The sequence below is a fragment of the Muntiacus reevesi genome, chromosome 3, assembly GCF_963930625.1.
Source record: "Muntiacus reevesi chromosome 3, mMunRee1.1, whole genome shotgun sequence".
In the NCBI taxonomy this organism is placed as follows: Eukaryota; Metazoa; Chordata; class Mammalia; order Artiodactyla; family Cervidae; genus Muntiacus; species Muntiacus reevesi.
Window position 1 is genome coordinate 190,641,570 of NC_089251.1, and position 17,349 is coordinate 190,658,918.

The window sequence follows — 17,349 nt, forward strand, 5'->3', positions numbered from 1 at the left end:
AGTCACTTAGCACTTGCATGTCCGCCCCAAGGCAAATGTGTTAAGAGCTGGGAGATGCAATTCCTGAGTTTACCTGAAGATGGCATCCATCCCAAAGTTGTATGTGATCTGTATGAGGACTCTCTGCAAATTCACAAGCACCGTCATAAACTCCTTTCTACTGACTGGGAAATTTGTGCCATGTGTGGTAAATGATTCTTCTTTAAGTGACAACACATTAATATGTTCTTCAGATGGTTGCAGATACACCTCATCTTGGGCTGAGCTGATTCTCAAGTCATTTCCCTAAAGGGGAAAAGAGAGCATAAAAGGGTAAAACTGTGAAAAAAGGGATTCTCCTCCTTGTAGGTTATCCTCAGTAGGTTTATTTCAGGTTAGCTTTCCCTGTCAGCATATTTCTAGTAGGTATAAAAGGCAGAGAAAACAATTTAAATAGTAGCCTTAACTCAACGTACCACGAAGTATAAGCTTCTTGGTTATGCATGACTCTGCTTCCCCTATTAACTAAAATAATTAATACTTGGTAAGTCTAGATATATATGATTACAAATACATCAGTATTATAGAAGTGCACAAAACCTAATATTTCAGATATACTATTTTATGGTGAATGTGGATTATATAGGAAAATGGGGAAGAAAAGTTAAAACAGTGTATGAAGCTATTGTTTTAAAGGACTCTTCAATCTGGGGAAAAAAGAAACAGGAAAAAAATCCTACCGTTTCATGATTACAATCAGATAATGGCATTATTATCATTTGGGTTAACCTTTTATCTTAGTTCATTCATATTAATAATATATAGCTTCTCAATATTTTACATTTAGAGAACCTCTTTTATCTCAAAGGAATTAATTCCATGACATATTTCTATTTTCATACACACACACATATGTAATGATATATATCACTCAGATCACTTCACCTAATACTGGAAACATTCATTTTGGGGAAAGACTTTTTTTAATATTGATTCTCATGCATGAACATTTCAAGACCAAAACAACAACAGAGCCCCATGCTAAATCAACATAGCTCCCTTTGGACCCATAAATATGCATGAAGTGTGTGCCTTTGTGTGAGCAGAGGAGAAGAAAGGAAGAATATGAGAAAGGAAGGAGGCTTTTATGTGATAACTTTAGGCTTCTAGCCTTTGGGAACCGCCTGTGTCCCTCCAAATGCTCAAAGCAGTTTCTCCTATATTTTTCTTAGTTAAGAGAGTTTTGAAGTCAAGATTCAACTGTACCTAAATAGATAAGCTTCCCTTTTTCCATTGACTTCTACATAATATAAACAAAGGGATAAACAATCAAATCTACCTGGAAGCAAGGAGAGATGGAAAAACTACAACTACATAAATCAGCCATTTGCTCAAACACTTTTAGTATCCTTATATTCTGGGGAACATGGTCATTAGGTTTTAAACTTAAATTTCAAGTCTGCTCTAAAAATCCCCTTTACCATCGGAACCCAAGACCTATGTGCAGTCTTCTAGATATGTCTCAGAGTGAATGGCAGAAAAAAATTCCCAAGATACAATATTTTTCTCTAGTAGTGTATAAATGAATGTTAAACTAGTTAGGTAAGAATAACCTCAGATTACATGAGTGTAAAGCAGTTAAACATAAATAACACTTCCCATACTCTACCTCTAAGATAACCATAAGCTGGAGTGTGTGTTCTGCATCTTCGTTTGCTTCTTCAAGGTCATATGATATGGTAAACATCAACTGTCCTCCAGCTGCTGTGAGCTACAAGAGAGAAGATGTGTCATCATTACGGGACAGGAGATGGGCTATTAAACCATGCTGTGCTTATTATTTTTAAATTATTTTATTGTTCTAGAGGGCAGGATTTGGAAGAAACAGAAATCATGGGCGTGCGGACTGAGAATGATAGATATTTCTTTAGGAGTAACCTTTATACGAACCTTACCTATCAATGGCAAGCCTGACAGACATGTAAATTCATGTATTCTTTTTCCTGGTATTACAGGCTTGCTGAAATAGGTTAATTTCCAGGGAACCAAACACAGCCCCTCCTGTCATTTCTCCTAGTGTGTAGCTTGAGCTTTACAATTCTCAAACAGAGAAGGATCTTTGTTAAAATTGGGAGATTTCTACTCATAGCCGAGGGTCACTCACTTTCTGTGGGTCTGAATGCTTTCAACAAAGACATCACTCCAATTCTCAGGCACTTTACCTAAACTATAAGCTACACTGGAGAATTTTGTTGGTCAAAGAAAAAGAAATAAAGCAGCAAATTTTATATCATGATAAAATTTAGTCAAAATTCCCAAAGAAGACACACTTTCCCTTGTGCAATCAAATATGCTTAGTGTGAATGAATGCTGTTATCCTTTTTCATTACACAAAATTCTTTCCTCCCAACATGCATGCTGAACCCCATACAATGTATGCTTGAGGTTTATATTTGCTGACATTGACAGTAACCTTGTACAAAGGATTAAAAAAAAAATAGGAAAGCAAGATCATTTACAGGACCGAAATCAACACTGGAACTTGAATGACAGACAATGCAAATGCTGCGGTGCTTTTCTAAAAAGTTCCACCCCAGCATTGTAAATAGACACTCAAAACAAAGCTGATGATTTGTATTCTGCTGTTTCCTCCTTACTGACAAGCAGAGGCCGAGCTTCGCAGCCCTGGGCTCTCTGCGACTTCTCACGGCAGACCCTGACCACAAAGCCACTCCTGGTGATGCTCCGGGCGAAGGAGGAGGAACCCAGATTCCTTTCAGAGTTGTTCCATTGGGAATAGAACACAGCTCGCCATGGCTGATTAAACAAGGTTTTTAAATCACAGCTTCTCAATGTCTTCTAAGAGCTCATTACAGAGAGCTCTATAAGGAACAAAAACTCAGAAAACTTTTATTTCCTGTTCCACTGAAAAACAGCCCTATTCTAATGTCTTTTCATATCTAAAATAATAAATATCTGCCTGGACTATAGCACTTGGCATTACTGTGAGTAATGAGGTGTGAATCTATGTAAAAGGTTTTTGGTTCTATTAAGATAAGCTTCCAAAATTACACAAAACATGCTTGTTCAAAAATCAACCAGACATTTTCTTAATGATGGGAGTCCAGAAAGGCATCAGCAAAGAATGTTTCATATATTTCAAAGAGGACTTAATCATTCAGAATTTCCTAAATTAATAAAAATATTTAATAGGAGGTAGGGATGAGTTTGGAAAAGACATTGGGACAGATCTATAATGTTGCAAACTTTTGAGCTTCTAAATGTATTTTGATTATTAAAATTTAGATTACATGCTATTATCCTTCCAGAACAGTTTTCCTTAAAAAAAGAAAAAGATCAAGGTAAATTAATTCTTAATTTCCTTAAATCAATTTAAGAAACTTAAAGGTAACTCCCATTTTGCCAAAGAAAAGAGCCAAAATGTAATCTGAATATCCCAGATGTTGAGACTCAACATGAAAAGAAAAATGTTTGATTTGTTACAATATTTGATTTGTCAGTGTATTTTCCATACCTACTTTTATAACAAAGTCATATCATATATGAAGTAATATAATATTGAGAAAGTAATGAGGGTAGAAATGGGGGGGAAACAACAAATAACTACATAGAAAAAGAGAGAGGCCTTTTACAGGTCAATAATATACAACACAAACAATGGAGCAGAATTTGTTCAACCTGTTCACCTGAGGGCTTATAGTAACAGTAGTAATACTAATGAGAGATTGCTTTCTCATTCATATTTCATAAAACAACTTTTTTCTATACTCTTTCATGCATCTCTGATATTCATGCTTAGGCATCATTAGAACTGGTTTTTTAATCATCTAACAGTTTTCATGAGTGAATCTTTTTTGCTTCCACCTAGGTTGTGAAATAATAGGCAATTTAAAATAGATGCATGATATTGTTACCAGATGTTTTTTCCCCAAGCTACAAGTGTTCATTTCCATAATATTAAAATCATTGTCTATTTCATTCACCCTAAGGTATATACTGATGATATATCTCTATATAACTACTTAGTCAAGTACTTATTTAAGTAATTTTTTAAAAAACTTCTTTTACTATCATCCTTTAATTGAAAAACTGCATCTCCTAGGAATAGGGCTTCCTGGGTAGCTTAGTGGCAAAGAGCCTGCCTGCAATACAGGAGACGTATTGATCACTGGGTCAGGAAGATACCCTGCAGGAGGAAATGGCAACCCACTTCAGTATCCTTGCTGGGAAAATCCCATCGACAGAGAAGCCTGGTGGGCTACAGTCCATGGGGGTGGCAAAGAGTCCGACATATTGAATGACTTAGCACACCTCCTAGGGTTAATTATTTATTCTCTGCAGAAGGTGAAGCTCCAATACTTTGGCCACCTGATGCGAAGAGCCATCTCATTAGAAAAGACTCTGATGCTGGGAAAGATTGAAGGCAGGAAGAGAAGGGGACGACAGAGGATGAGACGGTTGGATGGCAGCACTAACTCAATGGACAAGAGTTTGAGCAAGCTCTGGGAGATGGTGAAGGACAGGGAAGGCTTGCATGCTGCAGTCCACAGGTTGCAAACAGTTGGCTATAACTGAGAGACTGAATCACAACAAAACTTTGCTTCTATTTATCCATCAACTGGATAATAATTTCTTTATAAGAAATGAAACCAAGAATTTCTTGGTATTGTTTCCAGCTAATGCATCTTCCCCAAAGGGTACATATCACTGGAGACAGTCTTTGTAACAAGTCAGTTATTTGTTGTTCAGTCGCTCAGTCGTGTCTGACTCTCTGCGACCCCATGGACTGCAGCACACAAGGCTTCCCTGTCCTTCACCATATGCTGAAGTATTGCTCAAATTCATGTCCATCGAGTCCATGATGCCATCCAACCACCTCGTCCTCTGTTGTCCCCTTCTCCTTCTGCCTTCAATCTTTCACAGAATCAGGATCTTTTCCAATGAGTCAGCTCATTGCATCAGGTGGCCAAAGTATAGGAGTTTCAGGCTTAGCATCAGTTCCTCCCATGAATATTCAAGCTTGATTTCATTTAGGATCGACCAGTTTGATCTCCTTGCAGTCCTAGGACTCTCAGGAGTCTTCTCCAACACCACAATTCAAAAGCATCAATTCTTTGGTGCTCAGATTTCTTTATGGTCCAACTCTCACATCCATACATAACTACTAAAAAAAACCATAGTTTTGATTAGATGGATCTTGGTTGGCAAAGTAATGTCTCTGCTTTTTAATAGGCTGTCTATGCTTGTCATAGTTTTTCTTCCAAGGAGCAAGTGTCTTTTAATTTCATGGCTGCAGTCACCATCTGCAGTGATTTTGGAGCCCAATTAAATAAAGTTATAAAAACTTCTTTCCTATGGAATGTTTGTTTTCTGGGGGAAAAGCTATAAGCTGTCCTTTCAAATATAGCTTTGGATGAAGGCTTCTCTGTCTTCTCCATCTATATTCTGCTCCATACTCCAAATGCCATATTGACTTGGTTCTTTCACCTGCTTGCTTCTCCACCCTCCAATAATTCCTTGAATGTCCCAGTCTTCACTATCTCCATCAAATCAAATGTGCCCAGAGCTGCAAGTCATCAATTGACTTTATTGTCTCTGCTAGCTATTATCTCTGGGCATTTGTTAGTTTTGCTGTCAAACTCTCAAGTATGGGGTATTGCTTCATTTTCTTTACTTTTACTCATCCAACCTTACTTATTTGATCTACTGCAGCCTGCTTTCCACACTTAGAACTTCACTAACAGTATGTCTTGAAAGGTCATTTACCAGCTCTATCTAGCAACCACGGACGGGCTTTTGTTCAGTTCCATGTGATGTGTAATAATTCTTGAGAGCCTTGACTCCTTGGTCTTCTACTGCACTAAACTTTTCTGATACTTCTTTCTCTGGAGTATGACAGAGGTACCTTTGTCTCCACTATAAATACATTTTTCTTTTATTATATATGTACTCAGTATATGGTTGTTTCTAAGATTCCCTCCCTTTTTTGGTTATCCTTTTTTACTGACTTTCCATTCCTCTCATGGATTGAACCATGTTCAGCCCTGGTTTCTCAGTCTGTATCTCCCATCCTGACCCACGTTCCTGCATGAATATGGTCATGGTGCCATAACAAAGGTCCCCAAACTGGGAAAACAACAGAAACCCGAGCTCAAGGTGTCAGCTGGGAGAACCGCCCTCACCTGCCCACTTGCACTGATCACTAGCATTCCATATTAATAAACCTACTTCTTGCCTATCAGAAAAAAGGAAAGATGTCAGCAAGGCTGGTTTCCTTTTAGGCCCCTCACCTTGGCTTGTAGATGGTCCTCTTTCTGCTGTGTTCTCCCACGGTCTTCCTTCTGTGTCTGTCTATGTCCTCATTTCCCCGTCTTATAAGGAAAATTCATAGTGTATCAGGGACCACGTTAAGTGCTCTGTTTTAGCTTAATCAGAATAAAGGATCCTTTCTTCAAATTAGGACTTCAGCATGTGCCTTTCAGGGGGACAGTTCAGCCTCTAACAGTTCTGTACTAAATGATTGTTTGATAACATATCAAATACTCAGAATACCCAAAGTTTATTATCTGACTCTTCCCAGGAAACAAACAACTATTTTGCCAACCTCCATGAGTCACATGAGTCAAGCCATTGCTTCATTTTTCTGTTGTAAAGTAGAAACTATAGATATTACATAATACTTTTTTCACTCTATTATTTGTATCAGATTAGTGCCTCAATCCTATTCCTTGAGATGCTTCTTGTCTAACTTTCTGTTCCCATTGCTATATCACACTTACTAGGTTCTCATCAAGCATTCAAATTCAATTCTCTGACTCTTGTTGGGGAAAGTTTTATCAACAATTACTTCTGCTGTTGTACTTCCTTAATAAAGAACCCGCCGTGGCCCTGAGATATGTAGTATCATTGACGTTTCTGTGCAGTTTCAATACACTGTAGGATCTATCTAGCGCCCTGTTCACCAGCTCCGCACACAGATGCCCCAGAGCGCTGCAGTAAACTCACAAAGGCACAGGGGGATGCTACAAATGCTTGAAGGAAACAGAGAAATGCCATGTAGCTATTGGACACCACACAAGCAACTAGCTCTGGATAGTTCACAATGTTAACAGATAATACCGTATTCCTCTAGGGGATATTCTCAAAATCTTGAGCTATGTTTTTGTTTACTTGCATTTTCAGTCATGTCATATCTTTGTTAAGGCAAGTTTTCAGTGAATGTTGCCAGTGAATATAAACCAAGTGCTGTACAAAAATTAATGTGTAACAGAAAATAAGGGCAACAGGGTCTCATCTGATTCTAGGTTTTGAGAATTTGAATATTACTCATCAAGAAAAATCCCATTAGTAAGTAACTGCAGTAATTTATGAAGAAAAGAAATTATCATATTGTTTAAGCTTATGTGCATTATTTTTTAATGACTGCTAAGTTGCTTAATTACAAATATTTATTGTTGTTCAGCCCTAACTACTGTGGCACATTTCAGTTGATCTAGAAGGCAATGTGAAAAAAATATGGAGATGCTAAGTGAACTGACTCACTGGAAAAGACCCTGCTGCTGGGAAAGATTGAAGGCAGAGGGAGAAGGGGATGACAGAGGATGAGATGGTTGGATGGCATCACCGACTCAATGGACATGAGTTTGAGTAAGCTCCGGGAGTTGATGGACAGGGAGGCCGGGCGTGTTGTGGTTCATGGGGTCGCAAAGACTCGGGCACGACTGGGCGACCGAACTGAAGAGAACCACAAGTTGAAAAAGTTTTGGAATTCCCAATCTAGCCTTTTTTTGTATCCATTCTGCTGCTGATATTTGCTTAAGGTAATTTTTCTGCTGAAATTCTCATTCTTACAGCCTTCTAACCATTGAAATGCTGCTTTTCTTTCTTTGCCTCGATGATGTCCCACTGTACAGAAGACTAGGAAAAAGAAGCTCCTTCAGTGACGTTCTTAAAATCTACTGAGACGTCAGCAGCAGTCACAGGTGGTAAAAGAGCTAAAGGATTCAAAAAACAAAACCACACAGAACTCTGTATGAACCAACTCATCCCACAGCAATAAAGAATCCTAACAATACATCACACAACATTGTGAAGTTATGTGTGCCATGCATAACTTAAGCTTTCCACAATTTTGGACTTTGTAGACTTAATTATCAGTTTTATATTTGACATTTTCACATTAGTTCATCTTGGGGACAACATTGATTTCTCTAACTTTATGAAGCACTCCATGTACTTCATGGAGAATAGATTTCATTTTCTCTGGCTATTAAAAACCAAGTTGTCATCATCTATTAGCTAGAAATATTTGCTTTTCCACAGGTAGAAATAAGTGCAATTCCAGTTTACTTTAGGGCAATTGTTATATGTACTGGATGGATTAGACTATATTTACCAGAGATGAAAACTGTATCTCTTTTAAATACAAACAGAAAGTGAATTTAATGAAGATATTTCATTCCATAGGAGTCCCCAGAGACCTAGCCTTTTACTTTTCCCCTTCATTATGTTTCCCTGGTGGCTTAGAGGGTAAAGAATATGCTTGCAATGCAGGAGATCCCAGTTCAATCTCTTCCTAGGTGGGGAAGATCCCTGGAGAAGGGAATGGCTACCCACTTCATTATACTTACCTGGAAAATTCTGTGGACAGAGGAGTCTGGTGGACCACAGTTCATGGGTCGCCGAGTGTCGGACATGACTGAGCAACTAGTGTATTTTCACTTTTTCACTTATCTATGAAGTAAAATTCTCTCTGCAGAGATTCAGATACCAAGTTGCGAAGGTACTGCAAGACCAAGGAGCAGCACCCATCCCTTCCTGGAGATGGTTCAGTGCTAAGCCCTTCACTCTCCTGATCCTCAATTTCACCCCATTAAGAAGAGAGCAACACAAGTAGCTGTTTCCCACGAGTACCTGTTTTAATTCTACCTTCAGGGGAAAGAAACAGCTTGATTGCAAGTAACATTATAGCTACTATGCAATATATAACCTAATGTCACACATAATAATGTAGTGTGCAGGCAGCACATTGCATTAAAGATTTAATGAAGCAGGAAAGTTTTCCCTCATGACTGGAAAAGGCTGAAGTTAATTCATAAAGCTAAGCTTTATGAAAGTATTTTGTATTAAGTTTTGTGTGTTCTCTTTTTCCCCCAATTCAAGACATATGAATGAATTGAGGGGTGAAGAATGGATGATCTATGGAGGACAATCTATCTGCAAGGAAATTTTTTCTCAGAAAAATAAGCCTGGAATATTTGGTTCTCTGATGTTAGAATATCATCATTCTTACTTCATGAAATGGGGCGTAAAACCATATATTTGCTTTTCTTACCAGAGCAAATATTTCAGGAGGGATATACTAAAATCAAAGGAGGGAAAGGCTTTGTAATATTGAGCAAGATAAATGAAACATACCTGTCAATTTCAGTTTAGTATCACAAAGTGGGCAGGTGATTTATCTTTCTAGATTCCAAGCCCCAGAGCTTTAAACTCAGAAAAGGGACTTCCTGTTTAAGTGTTTACTACTTCATTCATTCACGGAGATCTCTTTCAAAACAGAAGTGTCCTACTTCAGAACTTGTTCTGTTCTTCCATATATTTAGAACATGCAATGAGAGTGCACTCTCTCCTTTCAGTTCAGGTCAGTCGCTCAGTCGTGTCCGACTCTTCGCGACCCCATGAACCACAGCACACCAGGCCTCCCTGTCCATCACCAACTCTCGGAGTTTACCCAAACCCATGTCCATTGAGTCGGTGATGCCATCCAAACATCTCATCCTCTGTCACCCCTTTCTCCTCCTGCCCTCAATCTTTGCCAGCATCAGGGTTTTTTCAAATGAGTCAGCTCTTCGCATCAGGTGGCCAAAGTACTGGAGTTGCAGCTTCAACATCAGTCCTTCCAATGAACACCCAGGATTGATCTCCTTTAGGATGGACTGGTTGGATCTCCTTGCAGTCCAAGGGACTCTCAAGAGTCTTCTCCAACACCACAGTTCAAAAGCATCAATTCTTTGGCGCTCAACTTTCTTTATAGTCCAACTCTCACATCCATACATGACCACTGGAAAAACCATAGCCTTGACTAGACAAACCTTTGTTGGCAAAGTAATGTCTCTGCTTTTTAATATGCTATCTAGGTTGGTCATAACTTTCCTTCCAAGGAGTAAATGTCTTTTAATTTTATAGTACAATAATTACTAGAATAGACCAGATGCAAGAGGATGCTAAATTAGAAAACAGACAAAATTTACATGGGAGATCATAAAGTTACATCACCTTTAATAATAGAGCGTGGACTTGGAGTGGTGGGTGTCAGATGGAGATAATGCATTCTAGAAATGCTGCTTTGGAAGGGAAGAACCTTCTTTATGTATGCCAGGAGAAACATAGGAAGGGGAAAAAAAAAAAAAAAACTCTTGAGGAATTTTACTTTCTGCCTGCCTTATTTCTCCCTTTCTTTTTTTCCTTTTCCCCCTCTCTGCTTGCTTTTCCTGCCCTCTTTCCTCATTTTATATCTCCCCCTGCCCATCTCCCTCTCACCTTGCTTCTGAACTTTTTCCTTTTAGACTTGGTCACTTTCAACCTGATAAGATAATTTTGCATTCCTTTGTACTTGGTATCATCTAAAGTTCATACAGGAAGTAAGGCAGAGAAAGATTAACATCATGTGATATTGCTTGTATGTGGAATCTAAGAAAAAATGGTACAAATGATTTATTTACAAGACAGAAATGGGGTCACAGATGTAGAAAACAAACTTATGTTTATATGGGAGTAAGGGGAGGTGTAAATTGTGAGATGGGATTGACATATACATGCTACTACATCTAAAATAGATAATAAGAACCTACTATATAGCACAGAGAGCTCTACTCAATACTCTGTAATGACCTGTACGGGAACAGAACCTAAAAAAGAGTGGATATATGTGTGTGTATGACAGATTACAGCAGAAACTAGCCCAGAATTATAAATCAACTACATGCCAATAAAAATTAATTCAAAAATATAATAAATTAAAAAATAAAGCTCATACGTAAGTTCAAAGCAGTGACAAAAATCATGATGCGACGGGGCCGAGGACAGAGCTCTGTGGTGGCAGCAAGAGATCGTGCGTGATGCTAAGTCACTCAGTCACATCCAGCTCTTTATGACCCCGGTGACTGCAGCCTGCGAGGCTCCTCTGCCCAGAGGATTCACAGGCAAGGATACAAGAGTGGGTAGCCTATCCCTTCTCCGGGGATCTTCCTGACTCAGGGATCGAATCCAGGTCTCCCACATTGCAGGTAGATTCTTTACCATCTGAGCCACCAAGGAAGCCCATCCCTCAGTGTAACACTCACTCATTGACCGATTATGTCCCCGCGGCACAGTCCTTCAACTCCGTATGGAACTACCTAAACTCATTTATTCTTCCTAATTCTCACCATGCCTTCCAAATTCTCACAACCTACCTCCTAGCCAGTATTCATATACAGTGTTTCCCATCAATACTGTCGAGAGATATTTTTACAGTGTTCTCATTGGCAGAGGAAAGACAGAGTAATTGTGAGAGATACATCCCAAGGAATTAAGAAGTCAATATGAGATTCCCATATGAACTTTTGTTTAATTATTTACTCACTTGAATAATGCCTACCTATCTTCAGCATAAGCTTTCTGTCTCCTGTGTAACAAAACAAGGCCCAGTTATATTTTCCCTATATTCAGTTATGATTCAAAGCAAAAGGAATTATAAGAGTTTGATCAGGTAAGAGCATTTCTGGTTGCAACTGAAAAGCAGACACTTAGTGATTTTCCTAGAACAAGAACACCAAAAGTTGAAGGATCAAAAAAAAAAAGATTTTTGCCTGCACTGTGTGGCATGCAGGATCTTATATGACCAGGGATAGAATCGGTGCTGCCTGCAGTGGAAACGCAGAGTCTTAACTACTGGGTCACCAGGGAAGTTCCCCAGGTCAAATTACTAACTACTACAATTAAATGGGTTAAATTTTTTCTACTTAATATATTTTGACAAACACCTAGATCCATTGAGGACACTTAAAAATATAAACATCTCATGAATAAATTCACTAAACATTACATAGAAGATGAAGAGCTTAGAAGCACAACATCCCAAACATAAATTAGCATTTAGTGTTTTCTCTAAGTTCTCTGACTTAAGAGAACTACTTGCTACCTTGTGACATGCAGTGATCAAGTACTGAGTTGAAATAGCACAGTTTCAACAGATGTGCACGTATGGTAGCAGCCAATTCTCCGAACTATTTTTTGCTATTTTTTGTTAGGCCCAGTCTCAAAAATAGGATGTTTGCAACAGCTGTTTGTCTTCTGTTTACTTATTATGTTTGGATGGAAGCTTCTATTAGTACTCCTGCTGTGGGTTGGATTAATTTATGAGTAAATATTCAGTACAAAAAATACATGTAATACATAGTTAAACATTGATCTAATCAAATAAACCATAAATTATGGTTTTATATAAACATAAGTTTCTTATTGACTAGGGCTTAATTTTTTTCTTTAAAGTTCTCTGCCAAGGAAACAGAAACTGTTTCCTCATGATATACAGCATTAATGTGATTAAAATAACAGAACCCATTTTAATCCAAGTTCCATTAAGTTAAAGAGAAACATACTTACTCTTTTCACATAAATGACAAATGAATGAAAACAAAACATACAATCCTTGTGGAAAATCTATGAAAACACTGTAAAAAGGAGTTATCAACATTGCTATTTCCTATGTGAATGAGAATTTTAGTTAATCTTTCTCTTACTGCTTAAGTATTTTGTCTTTTAAGTATATTCATTACTTTGGATAGTATGACTATTGTATAATCTTTTCCCTTCTTATTGCAAAAATAGCAACAATTGTAATAAACATAGCCTTCCTTTTGCTCATAGACAATTCTAACAGTTTGTATGTTTAGCAACACTATGGTTGTAAGTGCTGTGTGTTTAAATAAGTTCAATTAATTTTAGGTTATATTACTTAAAAAAAGGTTATTTTGAGATAGTCGTCAATTTACTTCCCCAAAAGCAGAAGCCAGAACACATCTTGGAATATTATTTTGATTTGAGGCTAAATTGATCTACCACTATCTTCTTTTCTTTCTTCTTTATTCGTGATCTCTGCAGGTGATTCTTTATTACGAGCAGAAACTGATTATCAATTTTAGAAGAAATGATTCCCAAACGTGCAGTGGAAACTAAGTCACACCCCAGAGAAGAATCAACAGGCTAATAAAACACCTTTAAGTATCTTCTTCCAGAAAGAACAGATAAAGGGCTGTGTTAGTTATCTGACATGTCTATTAATATAGGAGTCAGTTCTGAATCACACAAAAGATCAAACCCATTCCTGGAGATTTTCCATATCTTATTTTGGATTCTGGTTCTGCGTTTAAATTGCTGTGTGGCCTTTGGGAAAGTTATTTATGCCTTCAGAGTCTCAGTTAATTTTCACATAAATGAGCCGAATTACACCTACCTCAGAATTTTGTTCTGAGGATGAAATGAGAAAATTCACACTAAATTCCTCATCTAGTACTTAGCACATAATATATTTTAATAAATGTTACATGTTATACTGCTTTAGTATCTTTTCAAAATTAAATCTATACAAACTTCACACTAAAAGACCTAATAATATTTATTTCATGATTTTACATTCACTTTAAAATTTGAGGATTTTCTTAATAATATTCATTTCACGATTTTACATGCACTTTAAAATCTGAGGATTTTTGGAGTGTCACAATGATGGCAGGATTCAGGTCTTATTCATGTTTTAATGTTTCCCTCCAGTATTCTGCATAAGTATCTCACAGACAGTAGATAGTACATAAATATCTGTGAATTTTAATCAAATTCTATGTCATATATCATTTCAATATTTTATAGATGGAGAAGTTATAAAAAAAACTTGGAAAATTTGTACTACTCCATGAGATAACTTTCAGTTCTTATTAAAGTAGGTCTTCAGTGGTCTCTCTATTATCTCAATCAGTCCTAAAAAACAAACCAAACTAGATATTCCTATTTGAGCTTTTTAATGATTTGAGCTTACCACAGGAACTTACTGTACTGCTGACTGGCAAATAATATGTGCATTTGTTTAAAATAAGGAACCTTTAGCATTGGGAAGTTTGATCTGCAGTTGAAGGGAAAAATCAATATTTAAGTCATTTAGACATTTACACACAGGAAGCAACTATATGCCATTACTTCTCATTAGCTTCTATGTGCTAGGATAATAGTGCAATTTCCAGTGCCCACAAATACATATTTTATAAGCCACAAACACGTTTTCAATATGCTCTGATAAATTGGAACCAACCTACTCTCTGTATTAAGAAGATACCTAGCATACAGATTAAAGCATACAGATTAATGATCCAACTGCGATCATAGGCAGTCAGAGCACATTCTTGACATCACTGTTTAAGAGAGTAGTTGACAAATTAGAATTCATTCAAAGGGGAATGACTGGGATGGTGATGGCTCTAAAAGCTGAGCAAAAGGTTTAGAAAGGTAATGGGAATGTTTGACCTTATAAGAAAATACTAGGGAAAACACGATTGTTTTCACAAATGGTTGAAAGTCTAGTGTGTACAACAGGTAGAAAACTTGCTCTGTTTGTAGCACGGAACTTGAGCCTATATAAGGAAGTGAGGGGAAGGAGTACTGCTTGGTTATGTGTAAAAAGCAACATAATACCTAGAAAATGAAATGAACTACTTTACTGAAATTGTAAAAGTTAGCTTATAATACCTAGAAAATGAAATGAACTACTTTATTGAAAACTACCTTGTAGGATATTCACAACCCTGAAGATATGTGAATAGAGGTCCATCTGTTGGGGAAGATGGAGGAGAAATGCCTCCACTTCTGAAAGGTTAGCTTAGATCTGAAATCATTAGGCAACTTGCAATTCTACCATGCCGTTTTACAGCTACTTTATTACTAATAATATTTGGGTTGATTAAATACCAGGATAAGTAAGCCTTTGCAATTTCTATTGTAGAACACCAGAATACTACTAGCTTTATTTATATCTGCTTCACGCTCTCTGATTTTAGAGATACAGAATTAACAGGAGAGCAGCACATTTTGTTAAGAGAAAACTGCTTGTATACATAAGTATCAGAGAGAGAGAACGGAATAGTGGGGGAAAAGATCATGATCTGGAGCTAAACTTCTGAGGGAGAAATAGCCCTGCCACTTACTAACTGAGTATGGTGGTGGTGGTTTGGTCGCTAAATCACATCCGAACCTGTAACCCCATGGACTGTCATTCACCAGGCCCCTCTGTCCATTGGATTCTTCAGGCAAGATACTGGAGTAGGTTGCCATTTCCTTCTCCAGTTAACTGAGTATGACTAGAGTTAACTACTTAATCTCTCTGTCTCAAACCTTCATCTGAAACATGGACATGATACAACAGTAAATGCCTCACAGAACTGTGTAAGAATTCAACTGAATAGTCCAGGACAGTGCATGACATTTCACAAGTGTTGAATAAAGGTTACCTGCTGTTCTTGTTCTTGTTGCTATTATGTAAACAATACCCAAAAGTTTGTAACCATTCAGAGCAACACATGGACATCACCAGATGGCCAACACCGAAATCAGATTGATTATATTCTTTGCAGCCAAAGATGGAGAAGCTCTATACAGTCAGCAAAAACAAGACCGAGAGCTGACTGTGGCTCAGATCATGAACTCCTTACTGGCAAATTAAGACTTAAAGTGAAGAAAGTGGGGAAAACCACTAGATCATTCAGGTAAGACCTAAATCAAATCCCTTATGATTATACAGTGGAAGTGAGAAATAGATTTAAGGGACTAGATCTGATAGACTGCCTGATGAACTATGGATGGAGGTTCATGACATTGTACAGGAGGCAGTGATCAAGACATTTCCCAAGAAAAAGAAATGTAAAAAAGAAAAATGGCTGTCTGAGGAAGCCTTACAAAGAACTGTGACAAGAAGAGAAGTAAAAAGCACAAAAGGGAAATAGAAAGATATACTCATTTGAATGCAGAGTTCCAAACAATAGCAAGGAGAGATAAGAAAGCCTTCCTCAGTGATCAGTGCAAAGAAATAGAGGAAAACAACAGAATGGGAAAGACTACAGAGCTCTTCAAGAAAATCAGAGATACCAAGGGAACATTTCATGCAAAGATGGGCTCAATAAAGGACAGAAATTGTAGGGAACTAACAGAAGCAGAAGATATTAAGAGGAGGTGGCAAGAATACACAGAAGAACTGTACAAAAAAGATCTTCACGACCCAGATAATCACGATGGTGTGAGCACTCACCTAGAGTCAGACATCCTGGAATGTGAAGTCAAGAGGGCCTTGGGAAACCTCACTATGAACAAAACTAGTGAAGGTGATGGAATTCCAGTTGAGCTATTTCAAATCCTAAAAGATGATCCTGTGAAAGTGCTGTACTCATTATGCCAACAAATTTGGAAAACTCAGCAGTGGCCACAGGACTGGAGAAGGTCTGTTTTCATTCCAATCCCAAAGAAAGGCAACGCCAAAGAATGCTCAAATTACCACACAACTGCACTCATCTCACACACTAGTAAAGTAATGCTCAAAATTCTCCAAGCCAGGCTTCAGCAATACATGAACCGTGAACTTCCAGATGTTCAAGCTGGCTTTAGAAAAGGCAGAGGAACGAGAGATCAAATTGCCAACATCCGCTGGATCATCGAAAAAGCAAGAGAATTCCAGAAAAATATCTATTTATGCTTTATTGACTATGTCAAAGCCTTTGACTGTGTGGATCACAATAAACTGTGGGAAATTCTGAAAGAGATGGAAATACCAGACCACCTGACCTGCCTCTTGAGAAACCTGTATGCAGGTCAGGAAGCAACAGTTAGAACTGGACATGGAACAACAGACTGGTTCCAAATCGGGAAAGGAATATGTCAAGGCTGTATATTGTCACCCTGCTTATTTAACTTACATGCAGAGTACATCATGAGAAACGCTGGATGAAGCACAGTCTGGAATCAAGATTGCTAGGAGAAATATCACTAACCACAGATATGCAGATGACACTACCTTTATGGCAGAAAATGAAGAATTAAAAAGCCTCTTGATGAAAGTGAAAGAGGAGAGTGAAAAAGTTGGCTTAAAGCTCAACATTCAGAAAACTAAGATCATGGCATCCGGTCCCATCACTCCATGGAAAATAGATGGGGAAACAGTGGAAACAGTGGCTGACTTTATTTTGGGGGGCTCCAAAATCACTGTAGATGGAGACTGCAATTATGAAATTAAAAGATGCTTACTCCTTGGAAGGAAAGTTATGACCAACC

General features: G+C 37.8%; 1 protein-coding gene across 1 annotated transcript in view; it reads right to left on the reverse strand.

The window, feature by feature from the left end:
* The window catches only part of LAMA2 (laminin subunit alpha 2), a 673,037-nt gene that overhangs the window by 308,396 nt on the left and 347,292 nt on the right, over positions 1-17,349 (reverse strand). Inside the window, exons 13-14 of the mRNA XM_065931349.1 lie at positions 1,649-1,750; positions 74-285 (exon numbers count right to left, since the gene is read on the reverse strand). Of these exons, the coding sequence (XP_065787421.1) occupies positions 74-285; positions 1,649-1,750 (314 nt within the window). The remainder of the gene's footprint in view (positions 1-73; positions 286-1,648; positions 1,751-17,349) is intronic.